Source organism: Pan troglodytes, chromosome 3 (genome assembly GCF_028858775.2).
Source record: "Pan troglodytes isolate AG18354 chromosome 3, NHGRI_mPanTro3-v2.0_pri, whole genome shotgun sequence".
In the NCBI taxonomy this organism is placed as follows: Eukaryota; Metazoa; Chordata; class Mammalia; order Primates; family Hominidae; genus Pan; species Pan troglodytes.
Genome location: NC_072401.2, coordinates 39,505,806 through 39,528,645, shown reverse-complemented (window position 1 = coordinate 39,528,645; position 22,840 = coordinate 39,505,806). Strand labels below are relative to the sequence as shown.

Genomic DNA, 22,840 nt, shown 5'->3' with positions numbered 1-22,840 from the left:
CAGGAGTTCAAGACCAGCCTAGGCAACATAGTGAGACTTCATCTCTACAAAAATTAAAGAAAAAAAATTAGCCAAGTCTGGTGTACACACCTGTAGTCCCAGCTACTCGGGAAGCTGAGGTGGGAGGATCCCTTGAGCCTGGGAGATTGAGGCTGCAGTGCGCCGTAATCCCACCACTGCACTCTGGCCTGGGTGACAGAGCAAGACCTTATCTCTCAGAAAAACAAAAACGTAACAACTAAAAGATATATAATAATTTATGATAATACTGATGTACCTGTTTGAATGCACCTCAGTAAGATGTGTGTTAAGAACTGTGTAACTATGCTAATGAGTAATATCAGATAGCCACTAACTATTGGGAAGCTTTTTCATTGAGCTTTCCAGTCAGTGCAAAAACTAAATTTTTTTTTTTTTCAGGGAAATCACATGCTTGACACTATGGGTATTTCTGAAGGTCTTGGGATAGATAAATCCTCAAGAGTCCCAAGGGTAATTCTACTAATGAGAAGAATAGTTAAGTGTATAGATTCTGGAGCCAGACTGCCTAGCTTTGAATCTTAGCTCCACTACTTACTGAAAAAACCTTGCGTAAGTTACTTAACCTTTTCTTTTCATTTTCTTTCTCTCTTTTTTTTTTTTTTTGAGATAGAGTCTTGCTCTGTTTCCCAGGCTGGAGTGCAGTGGTGTAATCTTCTCAGCTCACTGCAGCTTCTGCCTCCTCGGTTCAAGCAATTCTCCTGCCTCAGCCTCCCAAGTAGCTGGGATTACAAGAGCCCACTACCACACCTGGTTAATTTTTTTGTATTTTTTGTAGAGACGGGGTTTCACCATGTTGGCCAGGCTGGTTTCGAACTCCTGACCTCAAGTGACCCGCCTGCCTCGGCCTTCCAAAATGCTGGAATTACAGGGATGAGCCACCATGCCCAGCCAACCTTTCTATTCCTTACTCACTTCATCCATAAATTGGGAATAATAGTAGGACCTCTCATAGGGTTGAGGATCAATTGAATTAAAGCACTGACCAAAGTGCAAGGTACATATGAAATGCTATCACAGTGTCAGCTATTTTAGCTGTTACTGAGAGCAGAGACCACATTCATTTTATTCTTCGTACCCTCATAGAATCTAATACAGTACCTATGCAGAAAGCAGGTATTAAATGAATGGTTTAAGTGAGTAGACCCCGAGGCAGGAGTTTGCCTAGTGTGTTAGAGGCTCAGCAAGGACAATGTGGTTGGAGCAGACAAATGAGGAGGGAAGAACATGAGATGAGGTCAGAGAGGTTGCGAAGGCCAGATTATGGAAAATTTGTTCTGGCCATTTTAAGGCCTTTTGCTTTTATCCTGGGTGAGACAGAAACCATTGAAGAGTTCTGAGCAGAGGGCTCATTCTGGCCTCTGGGTTGAGAAGATTCTAGAGTGGGGCAACAGTTGAAATGGAGAGGCCAGTAAAGAGGAGACTGCAGAAATTAAGGTAGAAAATGTCTGAGACCACACCATGGTGGCAGCAGTAGAGATGGTGAGACCGGCTGGATTCTGGAGATATTTGGAGGTTGAGTCTGTAAGATTTTCTGACAAATTAGTTATGGAGAGTATGAGAAAGAAAAGAGTCAAGGATGGCCCTAAACATTGGCCTAATGATTTGGAAGAATGGAATGTCAACAATGGTGGAAGGAAAAGCTGTGAGTCAAGAAGGTTTTGGAGATACTAAATTTGAAGTGTATACTAGACACCTCACTGAAGATGTTGAGTAAGCGTTGGAGATATGAGTCTACAGTGTGGAAAATATATAAATTTGGGAGTTTTCAGGATATAGACAATATTTCATATCAGGAGACCAGAACACAAAAGTGAAGGAAATATTCAGAGAAGAGACTGGGGCTACAGAGATTTTGCTGATCATAGATTAAGGGACTTGGGTGTTAAATGGAACTGGGTGTCCAAAGAAATAGGCATTAGGAAGGGGAAAAGACTATACAATGACAAGTAGGAAGATGCCAAAGACATCTTTCTATACCCAAGAAAGGGAGAAGAAAATCTCTTCTTCCTCCTCCTCCTTATATACCTCAAAGCCCTTTTGCTTCCAGTGCTCAGAAATCAAGTTAGTCTTAACACCAATAATAACAGTTAATAGACAAACTAATTTAAAGTTGATATTTGTAACTTAAAAAAATTTAGTTTAACTTTTCAAATAGTTCAATGACATTAATGTTTAGCTATAGCACCCAAAATTAATGTTAACATTAAAGAGATACATATATGTAAAAATAATTTGAAATGATCGTCTTGAATGGAAGGGCACTTTCTCAAGTATCTGTGGGTGCCATGATCTCCAGAGTGTAATTCCTTTATTAGCAGTAAGTTATACTTTTCCTGGCCACCTGGATGCAATTAAGCCCACTAGGTTCTACCATTCATCACAATGATGTTACAATAATTGACTAGATGTTTCTTCTTGGCTATTCAGAGGGCAGATGCCAAGTGACCACAGGTTGGGGGAATCAAAGAGCCAAAACAAGAAGGTCAAACAAGGAGGGACATAAAAACACCCTCTGGCTGCATATCCTGAGGCAAATGGAACTCATAGTCCACATCTAGATTTAACTAGGATTTGGAGAAGGTGAGGGGTCAGAATTAGAAATCTTGCTTCTATCCAAGCAGTAAATGTTTTTTTTTTGTTTTTTTGTTTTTTTGTTTTTTTGAGATGAAGTCTCACTCTGTCACCCAGGCTGCAGTGCAGTGGCGCGATCTCTGCTTACTGCAACATCCACCCTCCAAGTTCAAGTGATTCTCCTGCCTCAGCCTCCCGAGTAGCTGGGATTACAGGTGGCTGCCACTGCGCCTGGCTAATTTTTTGTATTTTTAGTAGAGATGGGGTTTCACTATCTTGGCCAGGCTGGTCTTGAACTCCTGACCTTGTGATCCACCCACCTTGGCCTCCCAAAGTGCTGGGATTACAGGCGTGAGCCACCACGGACCCAAGCAGTAAATGTTTTAATCTACCTACTATGTGGACTAAAATTACCACATATTATAATGCAACTAAATTAACTAAAATTAATAACAAAAATAGCACATATTATCAAAATGTGTTCATATGTGTATGAGCTATTCCTCGTCCAGAGGTACAGTCTGGGTGGGAAAGGACAAATGGAAGCCATGCTGTTAATGTCCTGATGCGAAAGGCACAGCCTGACTTTAACTCAATCTATTCTATGTACCCTGGCAAGTTCTTAGTAAGCAGTGAACAGGGATCTTCATGTTTAGCTAAACGTAAGACTTGCGGGGGGACATGGGGAGGGGGTTTGTACTGCAAAATTTCCATTGCAAGATCAGGGAAACCTGAGGCGGCAGAATTTACATTGAGGTAGAGCATCTCAAATATTTAGCAGTGTTTCCAGCTATCACCTACCAAGGACAGGAATCTTTCGAGATGTCTGATGATTATAAATAAGCAAATTTCCTTTAACAGTTCCAACAGCCAGGAAACTTCCAACTTTTGACCAAAGAAGGAAAGACATTTGATCCCTGTAACATTAAGATATAAATTACTAAACAATTCACGATCATAACCTCTAAACAGTCCTTTAAAAAAGTACTCCTTGGATAATTTTAACATCTACTTAGAAGCCAAAGTACAAAATACAACTTAATGCTTTAGGACAAAGACTAAATGCTAAAGATATTTTGGAGATGCTACAGAATGACCTTAGGGTCAGTTAGACTCAAAATACAAAAGTATAATGAATGTAGACTTCAGTTATAATGGAACCTCAAAATTCATGAGATGACCTATGATATTTATTAATTTGTCTATTAATGATAGTTTTAGCTCTAAATGTGATTACAAAAATATTAATGGATGATGAAACCTCATACTTTAAAAAAGTGGCACCCAATAACATATTAAATGGTAAAAATCTTGGGAATTCGTGACTTTAAAAATGATATATCTTTTCCAGCTCCGTCACTATTAAGAGTAGCTCAAAAGCAGGTAGAAAACACTTTTGCCCACCACCAGTTCTGACATGCATTCTACGATTCATGAGGTTGAAGTGTTATACAATTCCCTACTAAGGGGAAGCAGAACTTCTTGGAGAGTACCTCTTTCCATATATTGAGAAAAGAAATCACAATGAGTCAAGAACAGTGGTTCTCAAAATTTGAAATCAGAACCAGCAGCATCATCTGGGAACTTGTGAGAAATGCCAGTTCTCAGATCCCAGCCCAGACATACTGACCGAGCAACTCTGAAAGTGGCACCCAGCTACCTGTGTTTTCATAAGCCCTCCAGGGGATTCTGATGCAGCTAAACTTTGAGCACCGCTGACAGACCATGGTATGGTTTTCAGAAAGCAGCACTGCTTCCAAGAATGTTGAGGGCAGTGATAAAAGGACAAAAGAGTAAGTTTAAAGAGGTTTCCTCTGGCTAAATTAGGAGAATTTGAGGATTAAAAATTACATACTTATTTGATACAAGTTGAGTTTGTGAAAGGTCGTAAAATCACGATGTTACTTGAAAGAGAAAAAATAATTTAAAATATGTGGAAAAATTAGTTGTAATAATAGAAGCATATAATAAAATGCTTAGTTAAAAAATTAATTTTAGGCTGGGCATGGTGACTCACACCTGTAACCCCAGCACTTTGGGAGGCCGAGGTGGACAGATCACAAGATCAGGAGTTCGAGACCAGCCTGGCCATTATGGTGAACCCGTCTCTACTAAAAATACAAAAATTAGCTGGGTGAGGTGGCATGCACCTGTAGTCCCAGCTACTCAGGAGGCTTAGGCAGAAGAATCGCTTGAACCTGGGAGGCGGAGGTTGCAGTGAGCCAAGATTGCGCCACTGCACTCCAACCTGGGCGACACAGTGAGACTCTGTCTCAAAAAAAAAAAAAAAAAAAAGAAAAGAAAAGAAAAAAATTAATTTTAGCAAGTAAGGTAGTAGTAACATACCAGGCTGCTAGGTTCTTCTATTAAGTATCTATTTTACAAAAGATAAATACGCATTTTAATCTTTTTTTCCTTTTTTAAAATAGATGCCGCTCTCCCTCTCCCTCTCCCTCTCCCTCTCCCCTCTTTCCACGGTCTCCCTCTGATGCTGAGCCGAAGCTGGACGGTACTGCTGCCATCTCAGCTCACTGCAACCTCCCTGCCCGATTCTCCTGCCTCAGCCTGCCGAGTGCCTGCGATTGCAGGCGCGCGCCGCCACGCCTGACTGGTTTTCGTATTTTTTTGGTGGAGACGGGGTTTCGATGTGTCGGCCGGGCTGGTCTCCAGCTCCTAACCGCGAGTGATCTGCCAGCCTCGGCCTCCCGAGGTGCCGGGATTGCAGACGGAGTCTCGTTAACTCAGTGCTCAATGGTGCCCAGGCTGGAGTGCAGTGGCGTGATCTCGGCTCGCTACAACCACCTCCCAGCCGCCTGCCTTGGCCTCCCTAAGTGCCGAGATTGCAGCCTCTGCCTGGCAGCCACCCCGTCTGGGAAGTGAGGAGCGTCTCCGCCTGACCGCCCATCATCTGGGATGTGAGGAGCCCCTCTGCCTGGCTGCCCAGTCTGGAAAGTGAGGAGCGTCTCTGCCCGGCCGCCATCCCATCTAGGAAGTAAGGAGCGCCTCTTCCCGGCCGCCATCACATCTGGGAAGTGAGGAGCGTCTCTGCCCGGCCGCCCATCGTCTGAGATGTGGGGAGCACCTCTGCCCTGCCGCCCCGTCTGGGATGTGAGGAGCGTCTCTGCCCGGCCGCCCCGTCTGAGAAGTGAGGAGACCCTCTGCCTGGCAACCGCCCCGTCTGAGAAGTGAGGAGCCCCTCCGCCCGGCAGCCACCCCGTCTGAGAAGTGAGGAGCGTCCTCCCTCCTCGTCCGGGAGGGAGGTGGGGGGGTCAGCCCCCCGCCCGGCCAGCCGCCCTGTCCGGGAGGTGAGGGGCGCCTCTGCCCGGCCGCCCCTACTGGGAAGTGAGGAGCCCCTCTGCCTGGCCAGCCGCTCCGTCCGGGAGGGAGGTGGGGGGGTCAGCCCCCCGCCCGGCCAGCCGCCCCGTCCGGGAGGTGAGGGGCACCTCTGCCCGGCCGCCCCTACCGGGAAGTGAGGAGCCCCTCTGCCTGGCCAGCCGCCCCGTCCGGGAGGGAGGTGGGGGGGTCAGCCCCCCGCCTGGCCAGCCGCCCCGTCCGGGAGGTGAGGGGTGCCTCTGCCTGGCCGCCCCTACTGGGAAGTGAGGAGCCCCTCGGCCCGGCCAGCCGCCCCGTCTGGGAGGGAGGTGGGGGGGTCAGCCCCCCGCCCGGCCAGCCGCCCCATCTGGGAGGGAGGTGGGGGGGTCAGCCCCCCGCGCGGCCAGCCGCCCTGTCCGGGAGGGAGGTGGGGGGATCAGCCCCCCGCCTGGCCAGCTGCCCTGTCCGGGAGGGAGGTGGGGGGATCAGCCCCCCGCCCGGCCAGCCGCCCTGTCCGGGAGGTGGGGGGTGCCTCTGCCCGGCCGCTCCTACTGGGAAGTGAGGAGCCCCTCTGCCCGGCCAGCCGCTCTGTCTGGGAGGGAGGTGGGGGGGTCAGCCCCCCGCCCGGCCAGCCGCCCCGTCCGGGAGGGAGGTGGGGGGGTCGGCCCCCCGCCTGGCCAGCCGCCCCATCCGGGAGGGAGGTGGGGGGGTCGGCCCCCCGCCTGGCCAGCCGCCCCATCCGGGAGGGAGGTGGGGGGGTCGGTCCCCCGCCTGGCCAGCCGCCCCATCCGGGAGGGAGGTAGGGGGATCAGCCCCCCGCCCGGCCAGCCGCCCTGTCCGGGAGGTGAGGGGCGCCTCTGCCCGGCCGCCCCTACCGGGAAGTGAGGAGCCCCTCTGCCCAGCCAGCTGCCCCGTCCGGGAGGGAGGTGGGGGGGTCAGCCCCCCGCCGGGCCAGCCGCCCCGTCGGGGAGGTGAGGGGCGCCTCTGCCCGGCCGCCCCTACTGGGAAGTGAGGAGCCCCTCTGCCTGGCCAGCCGCCCTGTCCGGGAGGGAGGTGGGGGGTCAGCCCCCCGCCCGGCCAGCCGCCCCGTCCGGGAGGTGAGGGGCGCTTCTGCCCGGCCGCCCCTACTGGGAAGTGAGGAGCTCCTCTGCCCGGCCACCACTCCATCTGGGAGGTGTACTCAACAGCTCATTGAGAACGGGCCATGAAGACAATGGCGGTTTTGTGGAATAGAAAGGGGGGGAAAGGTGGGGAAAAGATTGAGAAATCAGATGGTTGCCATGTCTGTGTAGAAAGAGGTAGACATGGGAGACTTTTCACTTTGTTCTGTACTAAGAAAAATTCTTCTGCCTTGGGATCCTGTTGATCTGTGACCTTACCCCCAACCCTGTGCTCTCTGAAACATGTGCTGTATCCACTCAGGGTTGAATGGATTAAGGGCGGTGCAAGATGTGCTTTGTTAAACAGATGCTTGAAGGCAGCATGTTCGTTAAGAGTCATCACCACTCCCTAATCTCAAGTACCCAGGGACACAAACACTGCGGAAGGCCGCAGGGTCCTCTGCCTAGGAAAACCAGAGAACTTTGTTCACTTGTTTATCTGCTGACCTTCCCTCCACTATTGTCCTGTGACCCTGACAAATCCCCCTCTGCGAGAAACACCCAAGAATGATCATTAAAAAATAAAAAAATAAAAAAAAATTAAAAAAAGAAAAAAAAAGATATTAAAATTAAAAAAAAAAAAAAAAAAGATGCCGTAGCCGCAATAATGTGCCTCTCAGATTTCCCTCTGTTTGCAGAAAGTGTAACTGCCCATGAGCCCCAGCTGCTAGGCTTTGGAATCCATCACCTCAATGAGCTGGGCTGTGCTTTCTCATGGGCTGCTCCCAGACAATGACTGAGTGAGGGAGGGATAACTGCTGGGCCCATTCCTGGGCAAAACTCCTTTGACAGGTAACTTTTGCCCAAAGACTCCCCACAGACCTAGCTGAACTTTCTTAATTAGAACTGTGCTACAATTTAATGGGCTGGGCACGGTGGCTCACGCCTATAATCCCAGCACTTTGGGAGGCTCAGGTGGGCAGATCATCTGAGGTCAGGAGTTCGAGACCAGCCTGGCCAAGATGGTGGAACCCCATCTCTACTAAAAATACAAAATTTAGCTGGGCGTGGTGGTGGGCACCGAGCTACTTGGGAGGCTGAGGCAGGAGAATCGCTTTGACCCGGGAGGTGGAGGTTGCAGTGAGCCAAGATCATGCCACTGCACTCCAGCCTGGGCAAAAGAGGGAGACTCCATTCCAAACAAACAAACAAACAAACAAAAAACAACTGTGCTACAATTTAAGACACTTCTTCCCAACCTTACTTCTTTCCCTCTCTCATTTATAAGGGTCAGACATGCACTGAGGTCTAACAGCTCTTCCAATCTCTTCTAACCTCTCTATGTTCCCTCATAGGCATTTCCTGTAAGAAATCTCTTACACAGTTAATCCTGTCTTGGAGACTCCTTCAAAGAAAATATGAATAAAAATAATTTTGCATGAGCTAAAAATAGTATCAGAGAAAACTGTATAACAAGAACAAGATCTGATCAGCAACAGTGATCATATATAATAAGATAAATATAACATTAGTCCATTCAATAGTTTATCAGCACTGACAGTTACTCAACAACCAACTAGAAAGAAAGTGTTAAATAATGTGTTCTAAGAAGATCAAGTAATCAAATGTTCTCAAAAGAAGAGCTAACTGAACAGACTCCATCCCTATTCTCTTAGGATATAAGGCCTGTAGAAACCCTTGCAAATTACAATATGATACTAAAGCATATGTAAATTTCCAATAATGCCATTGGATCAGGACAACATATAACAATTACATGTATCTCTGGCCAAGCAAAATTTAAAGAATATATCATGCTAAGGAAATGTACAGGTTACAAAAAATTGCAACCTATGTATAAGGCATGGGCTTAAAAGAATTTTACTAATACGACAACTCAAGGTCAATTTAAAAAGACACTGAGTAGGATACCTAGTACTCAGGTCCAAATTGCCTTGGGAGAAGCAACCATGTTCTGTGATCCATCCAAGAATGAACTGGTTGACGAAGCAGATGTTACGTATAGGGTTTTCTCTGGAAAGAAATGGCTATATCCCAGTTACATAATTAAATGACTACTTCTGTTAGGCCTAGGCAGGAGCAGAGTAAATACCGCTATAATTCTAAAAGAGTATAAATGCATACATAGCAAAAATAAATGAATTCAGCTCATTGAATTAATATATTTTTAGTTAAGTGGCACCACAGTAAGTTTTGTGATAATTACATTTGGATAGGTTTTGGGTACTATTTCAGGCGTTTGAAGTGCTCAAAAGACTCACTTCAGATAAATTTTATAAAACCTAAATTGCTTAAAAGCATTTATTTACTAAGGAATAACAACCCAGAGGAAGCAAGGTGGTCATGTACAACAGGACCTTCTTAAATAAAAATACTTAAGAAAAATTGATATTCCAAGTTTTGTTTAATAACTAGCTAGTGTAACAGATTGACCTTTGAATAAAGAACAAACAGTGGGTATGCTTTTGTATATACAAAAGTCCTTTAGACATTAAATATAAACATCAACAGTAAAGCAACCTTAATTTTATTTTAATGACAATTACGATAACATCTACCATTTACTTGGGTCTTAATTTTATGCCTGGCCATGACATATATTTAAACATCACAACAATCCTGAGATGATGTGGAGAAACAGACACTGTGGGAAGACAGAGAGCTGGAGGCAGAGATAGACCAGTTAGAAACACCAGGGGATTAATTATGCACTTTGCTCTGAGTGAGAACATGGCCTTACTGTTGCTGAATTTGGCTCAAGAACCAGTACTTGAAGTTTATTAAACTTTCCCTTGAATGGAAGCACAGAGAGTATATAAAATCTTTCTGAAAAGTGATGTAAACCCAAAGTGTAAGAGGACAGAGCAAGAAATGAAGGTTCTTAGACTCAGGAAGACTTTACATTGGTAGACAGTATCTTCTGCAGCTACTTGCCTCAACAGTCACTTTGGAGGGTCAAAGGCACTGCACTCACTAGGTTGTATCTGATCCTGCGCTACATGACTGCCTTGCTTTCTCTGGGTTCAGTTATTCCTTAGTAAATAACTTGAAAACTTATAGTCTGGTCTCATAGCGTGTATATGATCTCTTCCTCCCCACATGAGGGGTACATGAAGCCATGAAGCATGTTATACCCATGTCATACAGATGAAGAAATTGAGGCTTGGAGAGGGGTTAAGCAATTTGTCCAAGGTCAAAATGGCAAAGTTTTAGTTGGAAATGCTGACAAGTTTTTCTTTTCCATATTGGAAACTGGTTTCTCTTTTAGCAGATATCTGTCATTTATTCTGTCTGCCCAAGATTTTTTTCCATTTGGGAACTGCCCTGCCCTTTGTTCTTCCTTTCACTTGGTGGGAGTACCAATCCATGGCCCTGCCTACTCCACTCAGAGACCTGCTGAGGAACTGAATGGGCTCTGGTGATGTCAAGGCACATGCTCTTTTCTCTGGCATGACTTGCTGTGAAGAATGATACATACTGATAGCTACCAGTAGTCGTGGGTGAGAATCTGATTTAGAATAAAGTCAATATAGAGAAAAGAGGAGCTGAGAGATGGAGAAAAAGTCTTGATTGCACCATTATAACTCCTAGATCCAGCCATGCCTATGGTCAAGCCCATCTCTGGATTTTCCCATATATATTTTGTCTCATCTCTGCACTTCTTAGTCTGTTCCACTGAAAGCAACTTTTTAAGAAGCTATTTATATTTCACAGTTATAACAATTTCATTCTAATTGGGTAACAATAATAAAAATAATCCTTTTCTATGAAAATAACTCATTGAGGAATCTTTAAAATGAAAGTAGTAAAGAATTGTTAGCACCAAACCTACAAATATTCATGTTTCTAAGTGAAGCTTTAAAAAATTAAAAAGTTATCTTACCTCATGCCATTGTCTAACTGGCTGGTCTTATTTGTGTTGGCATCCCAAAGATAAATGCAGCTAGATTTCTCAGCAATCACTGCTAGGACATCTCCATCTTTATCCCAATCCATGGCAACACAGTTACTTTTAAAAAAGAGAGCAAAATATCACTATACAGTTTTTTAAAGTAAAATTACTATTTGTGATTTTTGTCTATAACAAGATTATTCAATCTATTTTGAACAGATAATAAACTCTCTAAAGTGAGAAATACAACTCATTATTCACTGCATGGGTAATGTTAACTTCAATTTTTTGCTGTGGTTGAGGGGATGGTAAAATTTAAAATTTTACTTTTAATACCATTTTCATATACTACATTAAATATAATCATACTTAAGTTAGCAGATTTTCTTCAATCCTATAAAGAACCCTGCCTTTTGATAAAACAAACTCACCATGCACCTTTACAAATGTATCACATCTGGAATCGAGACATAATTTGTATGATCAACTTTTGAAAGATTATTTTAGATTGACAGAGAGGACAAGAAGGTATTGATAAGAAACAAAGTGTCTGGGCGCAGTGGCTTACACCTGTAATCCCAGCACTTTGGGAGGCCGAGGCAAGCGGATCATCTGAGGTCAGGAGTTCGGGACCAGCTTGACCAACATGGAGAAACCCCGTCTCTACTAAAAAATACAAAAATTAGCTGGGCATGGTGGTGCATGCCTGTAATCCCAGCTACTTGGGAGGCTGAGGCAGGAGAATCGCTTGAACCTGGGAGGCAGAGGTTGCAGTAAGCCAAGATCGCGCCACTGCACTCCAGCCTGAGCAACATGGCAAGGTCCCATCTCTACCAAAAAAAAAAGAAAAAAAAATGAGCTGGGCGTGGTGGCATGCACATGCTACTCAGCTACTCAGGAGGCTGAAGTGGGAAGATTACTTGAGCCCGGGAGGTAAAGGCTGCAGTGAGCCATGTTTGTGTCACTGTACTCCAGCTTGGGAGACACAGAGAGACCCTGTTTCAAAAAAAGAAAAGCAGCAAAGTTATAGCTAGATAAATTGAGTGATTGGGTAGATATAGGATTGTAAAAAAGGGAAAGATAGAATTCTAAAGTGGTGAATAAGAAATGTTATTTTCTTTTCTTTCTTTCTTTTTTTTTTTTTTTTTTGAGACAAGGTCTGGCTCTGCCACCCAGGCTGGAGTGCAGTGGTGCGATTATACTTGGCTATAACCTCACACTCCTGGGCTCAAATGATTATAGTTCACTATAACCTCGAATTCCAGGGCTTAAGCGATCCTCTGCCTCAGTCTCCTAAAGTACTGGGATTACAGGTGTGAGCCCCTGTGCCTGGTCATTATTTTCATTTTATATCTTGATGGAAAATAACGAGAGTAATTTGATTAAGGTAACAACATAGTTATAAACAGGAAATGGTCTATTTAACATGATTCTTGCTATTATTCCAAAATGTATATTATAAAAAACTTTACAATTTCTTAAATCCTTAATAAAAATATTTACCTTTTCTTATCTGATGTTATTTTTCATCTTGGTATTAAATATATTTTTCATCTTGGTATTAAATATTTTTCATCTTGGCATTACATATATTTTTCATCTTGGTATTAAATAACCAAATGTGTATTATAAAAAACTTTACAATTTCTTAAACCCTTAATAAAAATATTTACCTTTTCTTCTCTGATGTTATTTTTCATTCTTGGGTATTAAATAACCCATACTTTGATTTATATTTAAGACAGTTGGGAATTACTTCAATTATTTTATTTCTCAAAATGTTGAAATATGTTTTAGGATCTTCATTTTCTAAAGTATATTCAGAGATTTGGGGAGTATGGAAGAGGGAAGCTTTCAAATTATTGACAAAATCATCTGCTAATTAAAGATTGTGTATTTAACAGCATTTTCCTTATCTGGAGATCCTCTGTCAGTCAAATTCCACTATTATGAATACAGCAAAACAATCCAGAAGAAATGAGACCATTATGTAACAGAAACAGATGTCACAGAGATCACACAATAAAGCTCACGCAATTTACTCCAAGACAATTTTTACTGAGTGCCTTCTTTCATTTCACATATAATTATAGCTTCTTTGATCTGTTTCCAGGAATATAGAAACCAGAAGCCACAATTAAGAGAGTTAATGGAAAATGCCAAAATGATAGCATTAGGTGGGTGGGGCAGGGCAGGAAGTAGGAAAGGCTGTTAGAGACTGAGAGAAGTAAAACCTAATTTTCAAAAATGGTCAATAAACTACAGAAAGAAACATGAATTTTAAAAGCACAGCAGCATAAGTCAGTTTAGGTGAGGGACTCTATACATCTTTTTTTTTTTTTTTTTTTTTTTTTGAGATGGAGTCTCGTTCTGTCACCCAGGCTGGAGTACAGTAGCGCAATCTCGGCTCACTGCAACCTCCACCTTCCGGGTTCAAGTGATTCTCCTGCCTCAGCCTCCCAAGTAGCTGGGACTACAGGCGCATGCCACCACGCCCAGCTACTTTTTTGTATTTTTAGTAGAGACGAGGTTTGACCGTGTTAGCCAGGATGGTCTCCATCTCCTGACCTCATGATCCACCTGCCTCGGCCTCCCAAAGTGCTGGGATTACAGGCATGAGCCACCACACACAGCCTTTATACACCTTAATAACCACTGAGACCATCAGTAGAATAACTAATATAGGTAGTGATTACACTGAATCATTAAAAATGCTTCAATTATGCTTAGTATAATGTAGAATGATTTCCTGAAAATGGTTAAAGCCTTCACCCTTTACAAAGTTATGTGGAAAGTCACTATTTTCCAACAATTTATTAGAGATGGAAAACTAAAGTAGATACAGGTTTATCTTATCTGCCTATACAAACACTAAGACTTGTTTATAATTTAAAAGAATTGTTTCGTGTGGACTCTAATTCTTTCACACGGTCTGATTTATAATCCTGCCGTAAGGCTTCTCTGTGAGTATATGGGTGTTTATAGATAGAAACTCTAATTCATGCTGTATCTCTACATATTTCATAACTACTTATGGCTAAAAAAACAAATCCCTTTGCAAATGGAAGAAGCAAAAGATTCTATTTGATTATAATTTTAAGGCAGTATTTTTTTAATCTTTTAGGCAACAAAACTTGACAGGTTTTTTTAAATCTACTTCTGTACTTACCCAGGTAAGTTAATTTCACTTCTTTTTTGACCATGGCGATCAAAGATTTTCACAATATAATCAGCTCTGAAAGCAATCAGAACATAAAGATATGATTTACTTTTTTTTTTTTTTTTTTGAGACAGAGTCTCCCTCTGTTGCCCAGGCTGGAGTGCAGTGGTGTGATCTTGGCTCACTGCAACTTCCACCTCCCAGGTTCAAGCGATTCCCCTGCCTCAGCCTCCTAAGTAGCTGGGATTACAGATGCCTGCCACCACACCTGGCTAATTTTTGTATTTTTGTAGAGATGGCGTTTCACCATGTTGGCCAGGCTGGTCTCAAACTCCTGGCCTCAAGTGATCTGCCTGCCTTGGCCTCCCAAAGTGTTGGGATTATTGGCATGAGCCACTGCACCTGGCCTAAATGTTTCTTTCATTTATCTATGTATATAAAGCTGCCATCCAAATGATTTCAGTGTTTTCTCCTGATAGTTTCATAATTTGCATAAAAAGTTATTACCAGGGAAAAGGTTCTATGAACTTTCATGTTAATGGAGATGAATATATTCCTTTTCCTATCATATAACTGTTAGACAAAAACTTTTACTGAGGCCAGGTTCACTTGAACCTGGGAGGCGGAGGTTGCAGCAAGCTGAGATCGTGCCACTGCACTCCATCCTGGGCAACAAAGCTAGACTCCATTTAAAAAAACAACAACAACAACAAAAAAAACTTCTACTGAGTAGATGGTGTGATTACATGGGCATACAACCACTGCTTAAAACATTCATTGGTTTCTTACCCTGTTACTGCAAGGTAGTTTCCTGATGTTTTTTGCCAGGCAAACTGTATTGGTGCGCCAAGCCAAGTCTTTTCTAGCAGTGAGAAAATACGCTAAAAAATAAACACGATTTTTAATATTTTCAAAACATACAATCAAGTGTTGATCAGAAAAGGTATCAAAACATGGTCATGAAAACCATGTTTTCATAGGATTCAGGATAGTGAGGATTATGTTAGAGCTTATCTAGAAGTTAACAACAAAAGAAATAAAACAAAATCAACCAACCAACTAAACATACACAACTACTTGGTAAATTACAGATCTCAAGATATAGGAGGGCTTTTATTTTAAATTTTTTTTGGCTTTTTAATGTTTCTGAATGTTAATTTTACAAAAATATGTAATTTTAGTGTTTTGTAGATGTTAAAGACTAAAATAATTGAAGCCTGAATTCAGTTAATTATCTGTGGCACGGATTCCTGGTGATTAAACTGAACAAAAATTGCTATCTTAAACATGATAAAAACACAAAATGTCTTTACTCCTTTCAACATTATTTTCTTCTATTAGTTCCATAGTTATATTTACATCATCATTAAGTGTTTAACTTGGCTACTGGGTGAATAATGTTATCAACTGAAAACTCTTTCTTTTCCTTGAAACAATCAAGAAACGTGATGTCCAATATGGAGGCTACAAACCACATGTAGCTATTGAGGACTTGGAATATAAGTAATCCCAACCTAGCTGTGCTGTAAATATAAAATGTATATCAGATTTCAACAACTGGAAAAAGAATGTAAACTATCTCATTGTTAATTTTTATATTGATTACATGTTGAAATAACATTTTTGATATACTGGGTAAGATAAAATATATTATTAAAATAAATTTTACCTGTTTTCTTAAAAAATTTTAATGGTCAATAAAGATATGAAATTACATTAGCTCACAGTACATTTATATCAGACAGTGTTGATCTAGAACATTTAGGAATATGAGTTTCGGTGAAAAAATTTAGATTTCAATATTAGGTTAAATTATAGATTAAACAATGATGCCCGTTTCTAGGCATATGAAATTTGGATACTATTACACGGGACTTAGTCTGTGTGGCAACACAAAACTCTTACAATGCTCAAAATTAAACACCGCCTGGCCAACATGGCGAAACGTCGTCTCTACTAAAAATACCAAAAAATGAGCTGGGCATGGTGGCGCGCGCCTGTAATCCCATCTACTTGGGAGGCTGAGGCACGAGAATCCCTTGAACCTGGGAGGTGGAGGTTGCAGTGAGCCGAGATGGTGCCACTGCACTCCAGCCTGGGTGACAGAGCAAGACTTCGTCTCAAAATAAATAAATTACCAATCAACCAAACAAACACAAAGCAATGAGGTTGTTTACTTTTATTTTTATTTTTTTTTAGACAGCGTCTTGCTCTGTCGCCCACGCTCTGGAGTGCAGTGGGGCGATCTTGGCTCACTGCAACCTCCGCCTCCTGGGTTCAAGCGATTCTCCTGCCTCAGCCTCCGGAATAGCTGCGATTACAGGCACACGCTACCACGCCCGGCTAATTTTAAAAATATTTTTGGTAGAGACAGGGTTTCACCATGTTGGCCAGGCTGGTGTCGAACTCCTGACCTCAAGTGATCCACCTGCCTCGGCGTCCCAAAGTGCTGGGATTACAGGCGTGAGCCACCGCACCCTGTCCCAATGAGCATTTTACATGCTAAAGAAGAAATTCCCCTCTATTGAAAGTAGAGGTGGGCTATGATCATGGGACATAAAAGTTTTATAGAGCATAAAGAAACTCATGAAGAAAGAATATTTAAAAGCATCTTACTTTTGCAATTTTGTGACCATTTCACCCTGGAACTCCTTCATGCAAGTGAGAAGTCCTTAAACTTGAATTTCATTACCTTCAATGGCTGACTTGCCTCTAGCTGTCATCTCATATTATTTTTCTTCAGTGGAGCTCTATAGATGCTCCACATACCGTGCAGAGGAAAAACTGCTAGCTTCACAACCAAAAAACCAAGACTTAAATTTTGTTTGTCGCTTATTAGCTGTAGGGCTTTAAGTAAGTCGTTTAAATTGCCTCCAGCAAAAAATTCTCAACTGTAAATCATGAATAATAACTCTTCACTTCTAATATTTCATAAATTGTAAAGAGCTTTAGAAATAAAAATGGGAGTTATGATTACTGGTCCGTCAATTCCAATTTCCACACTAATAGCCACGAAGAAGCATGAGGACATCTAAAATAATTTTAAAATTGAGCCTTCCAGCCGGGCGCGGTGGCTCACGCCTGTAATCGCAGCACTTTGGGAGCCCGAGGTCGGGGGATCACGAGGTCAGGAGAGTGACAGCATCCTGGCTAACACGGTGAAACCCCATCTCTACTAAAAATACAAAAAATTAGCTGGGTGTGGTGGCACGTGCCTGTAGTCCCAGCTACTCGGGGGGCTGAGGCAGGAGAATCGCTTGAACCCAGGAGGTGGAGGTTGCAGGGAGCAGAGATTGCGCCACTGCACTCCAGCCTGGGTAACAGAGCGAGACTCTGTAAAAAAAAAAAAAAAAAAAAAAAAAAGCCTTCCATTTCTTTGCCAGAGCAGAGCAAGGGGGGACTGCTCTGATAAATCAGAAAGTGGGGTGAACAAGAAGCCCAAGCCTAGAAACCGTGCGTGCAGTGGATGAGGCACATGAGCGTGAGACCTGAGTGTTCGGGTGCAGATTTCCCGTCAATAATGTACACTCGCTAGCAGGTGATTGGACTGGTCACAGGTAATACATTTTGAGGTTATTCTTTAGGAGGCTTTTCATTCTTTTTAAGGCGCTGGGCAGCTGCGCGGCTTGCCAGAGGCTTAGCCCCAAGAAATGAGGTAGCTCGTGACACCGGACCCAGTCAACTTCACAGCGACCCTCCAAACGCGTTAACTCGACCAGTTCTTTCCGCGTGCGAAGCTGGGGTATCTTTAGATCCAGTCCGCTCATTTCGGCCAGGGAGGGGTTCCCACTTTCTGCACCGCTTCTACGGCGTCTGCAGTCCCCAAAACGAGAGGCCTCTCTCTCCGCCCTCTCCTCTCCTCCTATTTTCTTTCCTTTCTCTCGTCCCTTCAGCTTCGCCCCCGCTCTCTCTGGCCACCTCTCTCTCTTCCTCATTTCCAACGAACTCAGAAGGGAGAGGGACAGATATCCTCTTTTAAAAGCGACCAAGGGCCAGTAGTCGCGTTTTCCCGCCCCACCCCGGGGATTTGTAAGTTATTTACCTTCATCTCCACGCTCGAGCCGCTACGCGAACTACGAAGTACGCAGGCGCACCCGGTCTCCACCAAGCAGGCTACCGCGTTCCCGTCACCCAGGAGACCGCGCGAGCAGCGACCAATCAGCGAGTGCTAATTGAAAGGCGGTGCCTCGCGGGGCCGGGCCAAGCGCACCGCCCTCTGCAAGGGTGGGTGAGAGGCGGAGGGTGGAATCACATGACATCAGAGACGCTCTCCCTGGGAAGTTGGGAGTGCAAGGCCATGCTGAGCCTTGGCTTCCTGGCTGGCTCTGATTGGTTGAGATTCGTCCGGGAGAGACGGGCTCTGTGAGCCCTCAAAGGCGCATGCGTAAATTTTGGACTGCGATGACTAAGATGTCAGTGCTGGCCGAAGGGGGCGCCGAGAAGCTGAAGGAAAAAAGACGCAGAATGTTGGATTAAAGGAGGCAGGATGGGCCAAATACTCCTATACAGTCCACGCAAAGAGGGGTTGGACGAGCTCGGGTATACCTTTTTTTCTTCCAGGTTTCTGGGGTAGAAGGGAGGAGGCATAAGAAGTACAATAGTTTATTTCAAGGTAGGGTTGTTGGTGCTTTTTTTTTTTTCAGTTTCACCAAAATGTGCTAGCTAACGTGGGCAGGAAAAATGAGCTCTAATAGTTTTCCTTTAGAGTTTGGATCTGGCAGCTTTTCCCCAAGTATAAAGCCCTGTTGTATAGTGTTTGTGCTGCATTATTTATAGCATGAAAGTGCATCTTTTACCCAAGCGTCTGAAAGTGTTGAAACAGTCTACCTTTTGCTTTGCTTTTCGACATCAGGTAGGAATCTGATTGGCTTAGAGAAAGTTAATCAATGATTTGAAATAACTAATGATGGATGTTTGCAAATTCTTAAGTAGGGTGCTATGCCTTTGCACTGGGGTTTTCAGTTATGTTACGACAGGGGTCCGGATCCAGACCCCAAGAGAGGGTTCTTGGATCGCGCGCAAGAAAGAATTCAGGGCGAGTTCTCAGTGCTGAGTAAAAGCAAGTTTATGAAAACACGTAAAGTGGTGAAAGGACAGCTACTCCATAGACAGAGTAGGACATTCCTGAAAGTAAGAGAAGGGACGCATCCACCCTAGGTACAATGCTTGTATATATGGGGAGATGTGCTCTGCTACAAGGGTTTGTGATCAAAGATTAATTTTCTTAATTATTTTGCAAGAATTGATATTATTATCTTTAAAGCAAAATTAGGAATGCCTTTGTTCTCCAGATATCGGGATATCTGGACACTCCCAAGTCTGGGTCTGTTTTAGTAAACATTATTAATTTGTTCCCTTAATCGTAAACATCTAGAGGCGAGGAATGCCTAAATTCTGAGAATTCAGCCCAGCAAGTCTCAGCCTCATTTTCCTAGCCCTCACTCAAAATGGAATCGCTCTGGTTCAAACGCCTCTGACAGTTAGGTTAATTACTTAAATTTTTACTGAAAGATTCCTCTGCTGAAAGGGTAACCATTTAAAAATAGCCAGAGCAATCAGTTCTTAACAAGACCTGCCCTCAGGAGAAAGTATTTTTACCAAAGCCTAGTCTGCTGGGGTTTTATCAGACCCTAAACTACCTAGGAGAAGGGAAATACTCAACTTCAGCCTCCATAAACCATCCTGTTCCACTTAAGTGTGGGAGATTAAGAAGTATTGGCGGGCGCCTGTAGTCCCAGCTACTCGGGAGGCTGAGGCAGGAGAACGGCGTGAACCCGGGAGGCGGAGCTTGCAGTGAGCGGAGATGGCGCCACTGCACTCCATCCTGGGCGATAGAGCGAGACTCCGTCAAAAAAACAACAAAAAGAAGTATTGGTGGCCAGGCTCAGGGGCTCACACCTGTAATCTCAGCACTTGGGAAGTTCGAGGTGGGGGGCTTACTTGAGGTCAGGAGTTCAGGACCAGCCTGGCCAACATGGTGAAACCCCGTCTCTACTAAAATACAAAAAATTAGCTGTGCATGGTGGTGCGCACCTGTAGTCCCAGCTGCTCGGGAGGCTGAGGCAGGGGAATCGCTTGAACCCGGGAGGGGGAGGTTGCAGTGAGCCTAGATCGCGCCACTGCACTCCAGCCTGGCGACAGAGCAAGGCAAGACTCCGCTCAAAAAAAAAAAATTAGCCTGGCGTGGCGGCACATGCCTGTAATCCCAGCTACTCGGGAGGCCGAGGCATGAGAATCGCTTGAACCTGGGAGGCAGAGGTTGCAATGAGCTGAGATTGTGCCACTGCACTCCAGCCTGGTGACGGAGCTAGACTCCGTCTCAAAAAAGAAGGAAGTACTGGTGACTTTTACCATCCACACAGGCTCACTAAAGGCTGAGGCCTAATCACAGGACTATAGAACACTTGCCCTATCCTGTACCTTACCACATACCACTAAAAGCCTACTTACAAGTATTCCTTCTATCCAGTATATCCTGTTTGGTGTCTTAGTTGTTTTCTATTGTTTATGACAGAATACATAAAACCGGGTAATTTATAAAGAAAAGGAACTCATTTGTTATAGTTACGGAGACTGAGAAGTCCAAGGTCAAGGGAGTGCATCTGGTGAGATCCTTCTTGCTGGTGCGGACTCTCTGAAGAGTCCTGAGGCAGCACAGGATATCACATGGCAAGGAGGCTGAGTGTGCTAACGTTCTAGCTAAGGTCTCCTTGTAAAGCCACCAATTTCACTCCCATGATAACCCACTAATTCATTAACCCATTAATCCATGAATCTGTGAATGAATTAATCCATTCATGAAAGCAGGGCACACAGGAACCATTTGCCTCTTAAAGGCCCCACCTTTCAATATTGCCACATTGGTAATTAAGTTTCAACATGAGCTTTGGAGGGGACATTCAAACCATAGCATCCAGATTTCAACAAAAAATTACAAGGCACACTAAAAGGCAAAAAACACTGCTTGAAGAGACTGAACAAGCAGGAGAACTAGAGTCATATCTAGCAGGAGTGTTGAAATTATTAGACCAGGACTTTAAAAAAAAAAAAACTAAGATGCATGTGCTACTGGAGGTAATGGAAAAAGTAGACAACATGCAAGAGCAGATGGAAAATACAAGCAGAGAGATAGAAATTCTAATAAAGACTCAAAAAGAAATGCTAGAGATCAAAAACACGAACAGAAATGAAGAATGCTCATGATTAATTTCCCCCAAGTTCATGTCTGACAACAAATCACACATCCTGGAAGCTCAGAGAACTCCAAACGGATAAGTGCTCAATAAACCACACCTGGGCATATCATATTTAAACTTTGAAAAATAAAATATTTTTCAAAAATCGTGAAAGAAGCTGAGGGGAGGGGGGCATTACGTATAGAGGAGCTAAGATAAGAATTACATTGAATTCTCAGAAACCATGAAAGGAAGAAGAGAGCGGAATAAAATATTTAAAGTATTGAGAATTTTTTTTAAACCCACAAATCTAGAATTCTGTATCCTGTAAAATTATCCTTCACAAGTGAAGGAGTCCACTCCTCATTGATTAGATGCCAAACTCAAAATGGCTAACTTTGGTGAAAGGATCTTGACCTGTCTTTTTTCAAACTGGAACTGCTTCTTGCCATGCATTTTCCTCCTGACTCAACAGTAAAGCTACTTTAGTTCTAAGTGTTTTGATACTACAAGGATGTAGTGGTCAGTAATCAGATCAAGACTTGAAAAAAAAGAGTATTTCATGTAAACATTATTTGGGGGTTAAACAATACTACTGATTATGATTTAATGTAAAACACACACACACATTTTTACAGGAACACTATATGAGGATTCAAATCCCTGAATATCAGTAAATGGAATTGAGAAATATTTTTGTGTAAGGATGAGGAAGTTGATCCTGTACTATGAAGGAGGTACAGTTGTTTCATGTAGACTTAAAAATGTTTTAATGTGTTTCATGGCCAGGAGTAGCAGCTCAAGCCCGTAATCCCAGCACTTTGGGAGGCCAGAGGTGGGAGGTTCACTTGGGCCCAGGAATTTGAGAATGGCCTGGGCAACAAAGCAAGACCCCTTTGCTACAGAAAAAAAAAAAAAAATTAGCCAGGCATGGTGGCATGTGCCTACAGTGCCAGCTACTTGGGAGGCTAAGCCAGGAGAATCCTTTGAGGGTATCACATGGCATTCAAGGCTGCACTGAGTTATGATCACGCCACTGCGCTCCAGCCTGGGTGACAGAGTGAAACCCTGTCTCAAAAAAAAAAAAGTGTTTTATGTTTTTTATACTGTTTTTAACTAAAGTTATAAAAATGTTTCCAACAAGTTATCTCTCCTTATGTTTTAAGAATCTAAATTATCTCAATGAGTTGAAATAAGGGTGTTAGCAGCTTTCTAATTAGTATATAAATCTGTCCAAACAAGAGGACATCCTAGTACACAAAATAATGTCACTGTTTCAAACCAGTCTAGACCAAAAAAAATTAAAATTTTCAGAGTCAAAAATGAACATCTGAAGAGAAACTAATTCCTCCTTAAAAATAAAAGTATCTTCAAAATAGAAAAAAAAATTCAGAATCGTTTCATAGTTTAATTGCAATATGTCACTAACAGATGGTGATTCTTCTCTTGGTAAAGATTTAAGTAAAAACTTTGATATAAAACCAAGGTAAAACATACAGTGTTCATGTAGATGTACATATGGTATTACATATAGACATTAAATTATACTTATCATTAAGCTAATTTT

At 43.1% G+C, this 22,840-nt stretch overlaps 1 protein-coding gene and 1 long non-coding RNA gene across 16 annotated transcripts in view; one reads left to right on the top strand and one right to left on the bottom strand.

Moving 5' to 3' along the window:
* WDR19 (WD repeat domain 19) overlaps positions 1–18,335 on the bottom strand; it is a 106,384-nt gene extending 88,049 nt beyond the window's left edge. For 8 of the 15 annotated variants that reach the window (XR_010156291.1, XR_010156293.1, XR_010156294.1 and 5 more), the window contains exons 1-5: positions 18,141–18,244; positions 14,888–14,979; positions 14,108–14,173; positions 10,930–11,055; positions 3,415–3,530 (exon numbers count right to left, since the gene is read on the bottom strand). Coding sequence is in view for 5 of the 15 variants with exons in the window: in XM_517152.5 (XP_517152.2) it covers positions 3,415–3,530; positions 10,930–11,055; positions 14,108–14,173; positions 14,888–14,979; positions 18,141–18,146 (406 nt within the window). In the remaining 10 variants the exon portion in view is untranslated. Of the gene's footprint in view, positions 1–3,414; positions 3,531–10,929; positions 11,056–14,107; positions 14,174–14,887; positions 14,980–18,140 lie in introns of all 15 variants that reach the window. The other 7 variants (XR_010156296.1, XM_063808730.1, XR_010156295.1 and 4 more) reach the window with 5 other exon arrangements.
* A 147-nt stretch (positions 18,336–18,482) lies between these two features.
* LOC134809785 (uncharacterized) overlaps positions 18,483–22,840 on the top strand; it is a 117,813-nt gene continuing 113,455 nt past the window's right edge. The window contains exon 1 of the long non-coding RNA XR_010156289.1: positions 18,483–18,637. This is a non-coding gene — a long non-coding RNA (uncharacterized LOC134809785). The remainder of the gene's footprint in view (positions 18,638–22,840) is intronic.